The sequence below is a fragment of the Vipera ursinii genome (assembly GCF_947247035.1).
Source record: "Vipera ursinii genome assembly, chromosome: 3".
Taxonomy (NCBI): Eukaryota; Metazoa; Chordata; class Lepidosauria; order Squamata; family Viperidae; genus Vipera; species Vipera ursinii.
The window spans coordinates 142701958-142715592 of NC_139516.1; the positions used below are offsets into that span (position 1 = coordinate 142701958).

Sequence of the window (13635 nt, forward strand, 5' to 3'; positions counted from 1 at the left end):
AAGTTCCAAAATAATTTTCTAAAAGTATGATAAATATTAATCCAGAATAGGATAGGATAGGATAGGATAACAGAGTTGGAAGGGACCTTGGAGGTCTTCTAGTCCAATCCCCTGCTCAAGCAGGAAACCCTATACCATTTCAGACAAATGGTTTTCCAATCTTTTCTTAAAAACTTCCAGTGTTGGAGCATTCACAAAATCTGGATATATTAGGCTTAAAGGAACACCTAAAGCATTTGTATAAGAGTCACCACCAGGAGGCGTTGAACTGTAACTGTTTTGGCGGGAAGCAGTTTCGGCGGGAAACAGAGGTTCAATCCGATTGGTTGGCTGTGTACCTGGCCAGGTACTGGCCAGGTATATAAAGAGTGCAGGTAACCCCTATTTCCCAGTACAGTCACTTCCACCTAATAAAGAGCTGTTATGCTGTACTCATCGGCCTGGCGTCCTTCCTACTCTCCAGAACCCATTACACAATAAAGTTGTTCCACTGGTTATTTGTTCTGTCAGGAAATTTATTCTTAGTTTTAGGTTGCTTCTCTCCTTTATTAGCTTCCATCCTTTGCTTCTTGTCCTGCCTTCAATCCAGAATACAGAATACATGTATTCCTTAATAATTTCCAAATCCCATTATATACACACACAGTGCATAGGCATGCACACACACATACACACACCCATGCTCTTTTTTTTGGGGAATTATGGCCAGGTGCTCCACCAAACGTTTCCCATTCTATAACCTTTTCTGTGATTCTTTAGGCTCTTTATGACTTTTTTTAAATTTTAATGGTTTTGTCTTGGGGAGCAACAATCACAGAGCATCAGCTTTCAATTGGTAGGAGAGGCTAAAGCTCTCCTGATCTGAACAAAATTTTACGAAGTAATATCTGCCTTGAGGAACTGTTTTCCAATGGAAAAAGAACACAGAAAGAGCTCCTGTATCTTACATGACAGGGTTTTGTACAAAAACGATAGAGATTTCATCTAATTATAGAAAAAACTTACATAATCAGAAATGTTTACCCGTGAACCCTGAAGTTTTTGCTAACTATTTCTGGATGAACTGGGTATGTAAGGCGTATCTAAACTTTCTTTATGTATTCTTCCTATCTAATGCTTAAGCGTGTAGGTGACTTTCTTGTTCTTGTTCTGCATTTAGTAAAACAAATTTATTGTTAACCTTGTATCCGTTCCAATTTAGTTTCCTCTATTCCCCACCCCAGGAAATGCTGTTAAACATGATTGATTGCAAGAAGGAAAGAAAAGCAAAGTTGTATCCTTGTTCTTGTTCTTTCCTTTTCATCCTGGAGAGGGACTGTTGGGAACAGGTTTTTCTTTACTGAACTTAAAATTATGTTCTTATGTCCTTTTCGCTCTTTGGATGATGCAAGTGGCCCGAGCAAACAAGCTAAACACATCCAAAGTGAAATGTGACCAGAAGGCCTTTTCTTTTCTTGTTCTCCCTAACCCTTTCTTTTGTAAAATTAAATACTATCTTGTTCCATAGCATCTATTCTAGCAAACTCTACCAGATATTGTTTGCCCTGTGAGATTTTGAATTCAACAGATCAAGAGAGACTAAAGGAATTTGTTTGATTTCTCCATTCATTTCCCCAAAAAACAACCCCCCCAAACAACAACAAAAAAGAAAATCTTACATGTGTATGTCTTAAATACTATGCAAAGCATGCCTAGTGCGCCAGTTGAGCCCCTTTTTGGACCGAGATGTCCTATGCACGGTTACCCACGCCCTCGTCACTTCTCGCCTGGATTACTGCAATGCTCTTTATATGAGGCTGCCCTTGAAGAGCACCCGGAGGCTTAAACTGGTGCAAAATAAGGCTACGCGGGTGCTTATGGGAGTATCTCAATACTCCCATGTTACACCACTCCTGCGCGAGCTGCATTGGCTTCCGGTTACCCTCCGAGTGCGATTCAAGGTGCTGGTAATAACCTTTAAAGCCCTGTATGGCTTAGGCCCGGAGTACTTGCGAGACTACCTGCTGCCATTGTCAACCTCCCATCGCCCAGTTCGCTCCCACAGTCGGCCTCCTCAGGGTTCCATCGGCCAGGCAATGCCGGCTGGTGACCCCCAGGGGGAGAGCCTTCTCTGTGGGTGTGCCGACCTTCTGGAATGAGTTGCCTCCGGAGCTGCGGACGGCCCATGACCTTCGGTCCTTCCGCCCTGACCTGAAGACCTGGTTGTTCCAACAAGCGGGCCTGGACTGACTACGATTTTTAATTAGGCTTTTACTGGGTTAAATTGTTTTGTAATTTTGTATTTATTGTTTAATTCTCTTTTAAATTTTTTACTCTATGTTTTTTAATTTTTATTGTTGTGAGCCGCCCTGAGTCCTCAGGGAGAAGGGCAGCATATAAATTTAATAAAATGAAAATGAAAATGAATGAATATATTTATATTTTATTCTTTCTATTCTGCAATAACCAAGGACACGTCATTTCCCTTTATGCACGAACATAAAAACACCATTCAATACCACGTTTCAGCTCACAAAGTGCTTCTCAGCCTTCCCAGCAACCCTCCAGACAGGAGGAATTTATTTCTCAAAAGGAATTTATTTCTCAGAAGACTCCACAATGGTCACAACTGCTAAGAATTCTAGATGGTGAACTCAACGTGCAACTGGAAGCTGCCCAAATCAGGAATGTTGCATTAGGCTGGTGTGAGCCTTGTGGGGATGGTACTCAATTATTCAGTCACTCCCAACTCTTCATAACCTAAAAGACATCACTTTTGAAAGATTGTTCAAAAGATTGTGTTTTCTTACTTTATTTTATAGATATTTGAAAATATATCAAGGGGGAATAAAAGAGGCAAAAGGAATAAAAGCAGGAAAGTAACAGAAAAGAGATTTACAAGCTATATAAAACTGAGTAAGAGTTAACATTAGATAAAGGTGACTTTTAAAATCAATTTAGCACTTTAAAACCATTCTGAAAATGAAATCAATATTCAGTAGCAAAATAAGGCAGTCAATAGGATAAAAATCATTGCCCGAATAAATAATTAATGGGAATTTATGTGTAATTGGAGAAAGCCTGCCCATATTATAATGAACAAAGCTTTGTGTTAACAGAAACCCAACCTTTGGATGTGGCAGAGGTTTATATGCACAATAATAATCTATAAATAGTTTCCAGGTTAAATTAAATTCAGTACTGGATTACTAACTGCTTTTATGAGTTCCTGCAAGCTCATGCTTGTGTTATTAATGATAAAATCTAGCCATCTTCACTTCTATCAGCCACTTTTTCTTTTGTCTATGATCTTCCAAACATTGCAAGATTTTAAATTGTTTGGCTGGCATTTCAGAAACTCCTGCACAACATTTTCTAGAGCACATTGATCCTTACTTTCACAAACATCTGGCTGTAGTTCTGCAAACAAACCTTTGTGTGCATACATAGATGTATCTCGTTTCTTCTTGCTCTTTTCTGGAACTCAGCAATTAGATGGGCACATTTTTCTATGTCTGAACTGCCCTATGTGTGCAACTATACAGATAATGAATTCTATGGGCATTTATCCCTAGGAATACGTGTGTAAAACTGCAGCCTACGTGAGATATGACTGATTCCACCTCACTCAGGGAAATGTTTCCCTAAGCAAAAATCTGAATCATATTTCACCTGTACAAAACTGTCAATTTCTTCAAACTGGGAGATCGACATTAACGAAATGTAACATCATTTCAGCTTCCAAGATGTTTATGTGTGTAGTTTAGTTTTTTATATCTTAACAACAGATCTCAATAATTAAGGCTGTAGTGGTAAAAGAATGTTCAGAGAAGGAACAAGTCTAACTTCAGTTGGTTCGCCTAATGAATAATCCAAAATCTATTCTGGAGATTCTCAACCTTCTTTTTTGTGCAGATCACTACCTTGCCATCAAAAGCTTTTGCAGACAAAAACTTAATCCAGCAGTTACTAACATCCCATAATGTCTATGGGAAGCCAAAATGAAAGATAAATTGATTCGGCAAGGGGGGGGGATGTAAGCATAAAAGCAGTTAAATTTTGTAAGATTGTAAAACCTCAGGAGATTGAATAATTTTGTAGGACTGAGTATAAAAAATACCACAAGTATCCTATTCCCCCCCCCCCCCCAGTTCCTACTGAGTTTATACTGAGACAAATCACAATTGATTATTACCTAATGCAGCTTTAAGCAAACCACTAAACCTTACCAGATATTTTAACTGGGCTCTGGAAGCTTGGTTGTATTTTATGGACGTTGTCATTTTTTAACACTTGATCTAAAGGAGACCTTTCGAAAAAGGTGAGGACAACTTCGGATCTGGAATACTGAAATAAAATTAACAAAGACAATTATAATCATGGGAGGAAATAGCATTTGAGGCATACTTTATGGGCCAAATGAGAAGCCCTTTGTTCAATCCTTAGCACTTGGCAGGTAGGATCAAGAAAAATTTCTGCCCGATACCCAACTTTCTCAGACTTCCCTACTAGCTGGGAACTCTGCAAGTTCTGGTTCCAACAGGTCTACAGATTGTGGAAGTTTGAAGTGGATAATGAGTTTGACAGAAAGTGAACCATCTATAGATCTGCACAGTGTACCATATGCAACAAGTAAGATGTACTGCTAAAATTCAGCAGTACGCAGTAAGCTATAAAGGTAAAGGTAAAGGTTCCCCTGCACATGCGTGCTAGTTGTTTCCGACTCTAGGGGCCGTTGCTCATCTCCGTTTCAAAGCTGAAGAGCCAGCACTTGTCCGAGGACGTCTCCGTGGTCATGTGGCCAGCGTGACTAGACGCCAAAGGGGCACGGAACGCTGTTACCTTCCCACCGTAGTGGTCCCTATTTTTCTACTTGCATTTTTACGTGCTTTCGAACTGCTAGGTGGGCAGAAGCTGGGACAAGTAACAGGCGCTCACTCTGCTACGCGGCACTCGGGATTCGACCCGCCAAACTGCTGACCTTCTGATCGACAAGCTCAGCATCCCAACCCACTGAGCCACCGCATCCCTTTAGCTTTACAGTAAGCTATAGCAGTAAGCTATTGATGTGGCTTTTCGATTATTATTACTTGTGGCAGAAAACAAACAAAAAAGTTACTTACGTGTTTTTACCCACCTAGAATACGTACACTCACAAACCACAAACAGTCAAGAATATTAAAATTCTTAACCAACCCACACTGCAGACATCTTTTCCTGATTACCCCAATATGGCCTTTGGATATTCCCTTAAAAAGTGTGATACTTGGCCTCTCCTTAAGGGAAGACTGCCTGCCTCTTAGCTATATATATAACCTAATGGTCTGGTCTTTTCTATCAGGAGGACTTTCAACTACAGCAAATACTTTACAAGCTATCCCTGTTTAATGATCACTAGTTCAGCAACTGTTTGAACTTATAACAGCACTGAATGAGTGGTAATTACGACCAGTCTCTAAACTTACAGCCTGCTGCAGCATCTTCACAATCATGTGATTGCAGCTCAGGTGCTTGGCAACTGGCATGCCTTTACAATGTTTGCAGCATCCTAAGGTCACAAGACTGCGATTCGTTTGCTTCCTTACTGGTTTACCACAAGCAAAGTCAATGGGGAAATCAGCAGGAAGTCAGAAGTCATAGTCACATGAAGTCTTTGCTTAAGGACCGGTGCAGTCCTTGCTTAATGTTTGCAACTGGCACTGCTAGAACTGCTCTTGGGTGGTTTTTCAACTCATGACCACATCACTTAACAACAGCTTCTGGTTCCAATGAGCATTGTTATGTGAGGATTACCTGCACTGGATCATGCCTTGCACATGTAGCAGCCCCAATACTTTAAAATAACATGAGAAATATAAACTCTGAAAAATTTCTCTAATGCAGGGGTGTCAAACTCAATTTCATTGAGGGCCGCATCAGCATTGCGGTTGCCCTCAGGGGGCCGGGTGAGTGTGGCATGGTTGGGCGTGGCTAGAGTGCGTATGGCCTACTGGGTGGGCGTGGCCAGCTCTACATCGTTCGCATCAAGGGTGCCTATGGGGGCCTGGGCAGGAGTGGGACAGATCTGGGGGTCTCTGGCAGAAGGAGGGTCTCTGGGCCAGGGCCAAGGCAGTGGGGGCCGTTCCCTCACTGTTTCCAGGATGGCTTCGCGGGCCGCATGAAACCACTTCGTGGGCCGGATCTGGCCCCCGGGCCTTGTGTTTGACATGTCTGCTCTAATGGGCTCATAATACACTTTCTGTATTCCAGGAATTTATTCCTTCTAGATTACAGCTGTATGGCACATTCGTTCTCAGGGGTATTGCCTAGCCCACTTGTGCTAAAAAAGAAGAAGAAAAGAAAGCACAAAAAGGCAGTTGTATATAAAAAAAGTTAAACTGATACAATTCAATAGCCAAGGCAAGGGAAATAAGTTGGGAAAGACAGGCCTTAAAGCACACTGATTCCCAAGAAGAGTACATTTGCACTTCCCCAAATCAACCACAACATCTTGGGAAGTGCTCGATTCTAAACCCCTTAAGAGCAGGAGTCTTTAAACTTGGCCCTTTTATGACTTGTGGACTTCAACTCCCAGAATTCCTCAGCCAGCGTTCCTGGCTGAGGAATTCTGGGAGTTGAAGTCCAAAAGTCATAAAAGGGCCAGGTTTGAAGGCCCCTGCCTTAGAGATACAACAAGGGAGTGGTTTCTCTTCCCCTCAAGGCTAGGGTGTTAGCTGGCCTTCATATGGGAAGCTGGAAACATCTCATGATATTCCCTTGCCCTGCCTCTTTGCTCTGAGGAACAGGGGCATGTTTGTTGGAACTGGTCCTCTGTGGATGCGAGAGAATGAGAATTGCAGGTGTAGCTGTGAGGTGGGGGAAAGGACAAGTCAATCCTGTATGGATAAAGCAGAAGAGAGGAAAAAAAAGGTGGTGGGGTGAGAGAAGGGCTGGATACCAAGATATCTAGTTGAGGAAGAATTGGGCAACAATAGAGGGAAGATGCCAAGTGAAGGTCCTTCAGAAAGATATGAAGGAAGACAGAGAGGAAGATCAAGATGTAAAAATCTTCTGAGAGAAAAGGTTTGAGATCTCCATCCTTCTGCCACTAAGGCCCATTTTAAAGTTTACATTACAGTTTTAGCATTAGCCTGCAATCTTGGCTAAAATGCAGCCATCTGTGGCTCTCTTCCAACCATGACTGGATAATTCTTAGGACTAAACTTAGTAGACATTTTAAAATTTCTTCACCGGTTTGTCCATGTCTCCCAGGTAACAAAAAACGAACAACTGAAAAATCAACATTGACTAAACTTTCACTGAAGTTTAGCATTTCCCCTACTTACCTTCCAAGGCATATTTATAATATTCTTGAGGAGTTTCTCTACCTCATTCAGCCTGGCTTCTATATCATGGGACTCTTTAATTGTAATTAAGCCTAGGAAAGAAAGAAAAAAAATCTTTAAGGAAGTTTTCTGAGGGAAAGCTACATTTTATTCTTAATTATACACATTCCAACCCGTATTTCATATTCTCAATATATGGGAATATAACTTCAGTGTGTAAGAATGAATGAGACAAAATAATCCCAATTTGCACATATAACAGACATGTGAATAACAAAACTTATCCATATGCTTTAACGCAGGGGTGTCAAACTGCCAGCCCGTGGGCTGGATGCGTCATCCGGAAGCTGCGCCCACCCCATTGGCCACAATGGCAAAACTCTCCCAATAGGTTGTGCGACGTCACGTGACTTCGCGAGTTTGACATGTCTGCTTTAATCCATTGCCAAATCCACCATTGCTCCTAACAATAAAAGTTTAAACAGAAAACACCTTTAGGTTTTTAATGCTCTCTTATCTTATAATTTGTAAATATGAATATAAGTCACATCATTGGCCAGAATATTTGTCTATGTTTTAAAAAGCAACAAGAAGGAGAATTTAAAACTATCTGAAGCCTGAGCTTTATAGATTATAATATCACAAATAACTAATTGATTCTGAAGGTTAATCTTTTCCAGATGTTCATCTAGATCTCCCTGGGTTACACTTTCACCTTGAGCGAAAAGGCCTCCCTCTGTAAATCCCCAGTGCCAATGTACCAGAAGAAAAGAATAATTTAACACTTTCTATCAGCATGGATCCCCAAAATATGCACACCTATATTGCATGCTTTTATTAATGAATGAGTGTATGGAAAGCACATTGCCTCCACCTTGTTAATGAGGAACCAAATGAGTTAGACACCCTGTCCCTTACTGCAACTGACTACAAAACTGTTATATCCAGAGAAGCTCAATCTTAACAACTGATTTTTTTGTTCTTTGGTTTCCTTGTGTCTGACATCTGAGCAGAAGGCACTGGGCTGACCCTGAATTATCTCAGAGGCTAAGTCGGTTGAGTCTGGCTGGTACTTCTTGGACAGGAGACTACCAAGAAATACCAGAATTGTAGGCCAGAATGGGAAGTTGAAAAAAAGACAATGGCAAGCACATTTCCATATTCTCACCTGAAAAGCAAGACGAATGTGTTGTGTCAAGGAGTCAGGAATGACTTTATGAAAACTTTGCAGTTAGTTCAATTCATTTCCATTCCTTTCCCAGAAGTAAGAGGAATGGTTGTACAGCAATTAATTAGTTTTAGTTTGATTCTGTAGCATCTAACATGGTGCACAATCATGGTAGAATCGGTCTTCTCCATTCTGGTTCTATCTCTGTCTTGGTATCTCCCCACGTTTCTTGCTTTTACCTTATTTTAACTTCGGAATGTGAAAATGGGTATGGGGGGGGGGCAAAAAAAGCTAGTCTGGAAAACCTTAAGGCAGGGGTGTCAAACTCAATTTCATTGAGGGCCGCATCAGCATTGTGGTTGCCCTCAAGGGGCCGGGTGGGTATGGCCTGGGTGGGCATGGCCTACTGGGTGGGCGTGGCTAGAGTGCATATGACCTACTGGGTGGGCGTGGCCAGCTCTACATCGTTCGCATCAAGGGTGCCTATGGGAGCCTGGGCAGGAGTGGGACAGATCTGAGGGTCTCTGGCACAAGGAGGGTCTCTGGGCCAGGGCCAAGGCAGAGGGGGCCGTTCCCTCACTGTTTCCAGGATGGCTTCGCGGGCCACATGAAACCACTTCGCGGGCCTGATCTGGCCCCCGGGCCTTGTGTTTGACATGTCTGCCTTAAGGCCTGGAAATCAGATCTAATAAATTCATGCTTCATTGCCGTTATTCATGGACGTTTTCTCTATTGGAAGGTAATGTGCTGAAGACTGAGGATAGCAAAGCCAAAAGAACAATCACCTTACCTTTTTACAAGTGGCACAAACACAAATCAGAACATCATTATTAGTAGTGACTTCGAACAAATGCAATAGAAGCAGAGTAGGAATTTGAAAGCGAGTAACAGGTTTTATACCAGCATTGATTGGACTGATTCAGTGATAATGCTATGGTGGGGAAAGTCCATACTCTCACTGCCATAGTGTTATTATTTATTATTATTACATTTATTGGCCACCCACTCACCCCTTTAGAAAAATCTCTGAACGTGAGAGGTCTTTCCACTGCAATTTGGTCAGTATCCAATAGAGGGAGCCATAGCTCCACACATTGCTACTTCTAAAATCTATGGAACCTATTTGAACACAGTATGGTAATTCCATTCTGTTAAATTCAGCTATTTTGTCCAATTACATGTGCTCACATGTCTGGGTAAATTACACAGACTTGAGAGACCTAAACTAGTAGACCATCTCTTAATTGAGTGCCTCCCCACTTAACTGAAGTGCATTCAGTGGAGAAGCAACCATCGAGTGATGCAAGATACCTTTTGAAGACTTGACTCTTCAATAAAAATGATCAAGGAGATATGATAGGAGAGGACGATCCTGCACAGAGAAACTGAATTGTTTAGCAAATACTAGGTAGCATGTTATCTCATTTGACAGTGCAAACAAAAGTGTAGAGGATTTTATGCATTTATGCATTTAATCCCAAAGCAGTTTGAAACAGCACAGCCAAGAGACAGAGATAAAATCCAACATAAATCTTCCACTTAGCCAGATTGGCTTGATGAATTAGCATCTGCATGGGTTGACTTTATCTTGAGCCATGTTTAGTTACTTGAGATACTGATGGAAACAGGAAGGATTTCTCATTAAACCATCCCTCCGGCTTGCTATCATCTCCAGCTATTTATTAGGGTTACTGATACTGTGTGAAAGATATCTATCAAGGGAGTTCATTCATAATTTTTAGGAAGCATAAAGCAGTCAGCCTTTTGCCGAAGTGAACTCTGACACCGAGCCTGGAAGAAACCATTTTCTTTTTAAATTTATCCACAGATGTATATAAAGACTTCTCATTGCTCCATAAAAATAGGCAAAATAATTTGCTTTAGCCCCAGGTCTTGATTTTTGAAGACCTGGGGCTAAACAAAGTAAAAATAGTGGTGGGGAATTTTAATGGTAAGGGGCTGCACTTAATATTGAGGGTGGGGGGGAAACAACAAATGCCTTGATGACACTCTCCATATTAACAACTCTCTCTATGTTAATCATCACACTTTCCCTGCTCTTTCTTTATTATGGAAAGGCATGTTTGGGCTTGTTGGTTTGATCCTTGGCTATCCCTTTAGCACAGTGGTGGCGAACCTATGGCACGGGTGCCACAGGTGGCACGCAAAGCCCTCTCTGTGGGCACGCACGCCATCGGCCCAGTCCTAGGCCTTCAGCTGGGTTTTATAAAACCTTTTCGCTTTAGGCCTCCGCAGCCATGTGCAAAAAAAAAAGGTTCAATCAATCAATCAATTTCAACTTCTCACGGGGAAAAAAAGATCATGCAAAGTTGGAATTGATTGATTGAACTTTTTAGTCCCACCCAGTCTGCCGTTACCACAGCAGCCACGCCCACCCAATGGGCCACGCCCACCCAATGGGCCACGCCCAACCGGCACCCGGTTGCAGTTTGGGCACTCGGTCTCTAAAAGGTTCGCCATCACTGCTCTAGCACTTCAAGTGTATACAGGTAGTCCTCGACGTACCGCCCCAACTGAGCCCAAATTTTTTTGTTGCTAAGTGAAACATTTGTTAAGCAAATTTTTGACCCATTTTACAACTTTCCATGCCATAGTTGTTAAGTGAATCACGGCAGTTCTTAAATTAGAAACACGGCTGTTAAATTAATCTGGCTTCCCCATTGACTTTGCTTGTAATAAGGTCACAAAAAGCGATCACATGACCCCAGAACACTGTTAACTGTCACAAATATGAGTCAGTTGCCAAGCATCTACATGTTGATCCCATGGCCATGGGGATGCTGCAACAGTCTCAAGGGTGAAAAATGGTCATACGTTACTTTTTTTACTGCCGTTGTATTGGTGACTAAATGAACTGATGGAAGTCAAGGGCTACCTGTACTGAAATGCTGTTTTGCTGAACAAGTGTGTACACATGATTCAGAATTATTCTATTCTGCTGAATATTCCTGAGGCTGCAAATATAATTTATATCTAATATAAACACTAGCAGCCAAGCAAAGTCCGTTTGCGGGTGCTTATTTAGTTCCTTCCTAATCATTCAACAAGGAAAGAAAAGCTGCATTTCCTATTTTTGTTTAGTTTTTGGCATCTGGCCAGGAAAACACTAACTTTGAGGATGAGTTTTTAAACATGGGGATGGATGCAGATAGCTCAATATTCCTGTCTGCAAGGATAGCTTTAGTCATGGACAGCACAGACTTACAAATTGTTTTATTTTTTTTTAAAATAACTCCTTAATTACCTGCCTGGAATTAATTTAATTTAATCACCCAGAATGTTCTCCTGCCCTGCGGAGGAGGTAATTGGTAAAAGAATTGAAAATGCAGGGCCAGTTTATTTTTCCTGCATTCTTCCTAATTAAAGCATCTCCACTTCCAAGCGAACTGCTGCTCAATGTTCAAAAAAGACTAGGGTGCAAAAATTGGGAAAGCCTTCATAAAGTTGCAAAGAGTCCTGCATTTTTCTTGTTGTTGCCTCTGGTTTTGCTACCTAAGAGCTAGTTCTGAATCCCACTGTTTCCCATGACCAAAACAACTGAAATGATTTTATTTCTGCTGAAACATGGAATAGGCAAATCAGTTAATTATCTACATTCCTTTTTAAAATCTACATTATCAATTATCTATATCCTTTTCGATCAGAGTTCAAGCACGATCCTTTTGCCTGCTGGATCTATCAATAACCTTCAGTACCACTGATTATGCATCCTTCTGGATCATCTCTCCTAAGGGTTAGAAACTGGGGGGCACCATTTTACAATAATTCTGCTTCTCTCAGGTGTGCAATTGACAACAGTGAATGGTTGTGGGGAAAACTTACTATGTTTCTCCACCCTGGAGATGAGAGATAGGACAGCAGTCTTGACACAATTAGCCAAAAATGCTAATACAACCCTTGGTTATATAAACAGGCATAGAGTCAAGATCACGTGAAGTAGTAGTACCTCTTTATAAAGCCTTAGTAAGGCCACATCTGGAATACTGCAACCAATTTTGGTCACCATACTGCAAAAAAGATGTTGAGACTTTGGAAAAAGTTCAGAGAAGAGCAACTAAGATGATCAAAGGCCTGGAGACTAAAATATATGAAGAACAGCTGCAGGACTTGTCTTTGGCTAGTCTAAAGAAAAAAAGAAATAGGGGTGACATGATAGCAGTATTCCAGTATTTGAGGGGCTGCCACAAAGAAGAGGGGGTCAAATTATTCTCCAAAGCACCAGAGGGAAGGACGAGAAACAATGGTTGGAAATGAATCAAAGAGAGAAGCAGCCTGGTATTAAGGAGAAAGTTCCTGACAGTGAGGACAATTAACCAGTGGAACAGCTTGCCTTCAGAAATTGTGGGTGCTCTCTCACTGGATCTTTTAAAGAAAAGACTAGGCAGTCACTTATCTGAGATGGTATAGGTTCTCCTGCTTGAGCAGGGGGTTGAACTAGAAGACCTCCAAGGTCCCTATCAACTTGAGACAGCCCTGTCTCCATTAGGAGGAAATCACCAGTGGACCATCTATTGCCAAATCACTGGTGTATTTCATGAACCAGTAAAGGCTCCCTTGATTTGAGTTGACCCTTGTTAACCATAGGGATGCGGTGGCTCAGTGGGTTAGGATGCTGAGCTTGTCGATCATAAGGTTGGCAGTTTGGTGGGTCGAATCCCGAGTGCCACGTAACAGAGTGAGCGCCTGTTACTCGTCCCAGATTCTGCCAACCTAGCAGTTCAAAAGCACATAAAAATGCAAGTAGAAAAATAGGGACCACTACGGTGGGAAGGTAACAGCGTTCCGTGCGCCTTTGGCGTCTAGTCATGCCGGCCACATGACCACAGAGACGTCCTCGGACAAACGCTAGCTCTTCGGCTTTGAAACAGAGATGAGCACCAGCCCCTAGAGTTGGAAACGACTAGCACGCATGTGCGGGGGAACCTTTACCTTTACCTTTAAACGTATGGGCAAATCCACGTAGTCCTCTTGGGAAGTCTGGAGTAGTTTGCTACAGCCTTTTGGTATTTTTTTGGATGACCCAACCTAGTTGTAACCCTGGAATTTTTCAGTGGTCTCCAGTCCAAAATTATTTAGCTGTTCTGCTCTGCAATCATTTTTCTTTATTTACAAAGTGGTTAGTGAACACCTCCTCTTTTTATC

At 41.8% G+C, this 13635-nt stretch overlaps 1 protein-coding gene across 2 annotated transcripts in view; it reads right to left on the reverse strand.

The window, feature by feature from the left end:
• Positions 1-13635, reverse strand: part of PXDC1 (PX domain containing 1) — a 46504-nt gene that overhangs the window by 22159 nt on the left and 10710 nt on the right. For both annotated transcript variants that reach the window (XM_083358408.1, XM_083358407.1), the window contains exons 2-3: positions 7305-7396; positions 4209-4326 (exon numbers count right to left, since the gene is read on the reverse strand). In XM_083358408.1, the coding sequence (XP_083214534.1) occupies positions 4209-4326; positions 7305-7396 (210 nt within the window). The remainder of the gene's footprint in view (positions 1-4208; positions 4327-7304; positions 7397-13635) is intronic.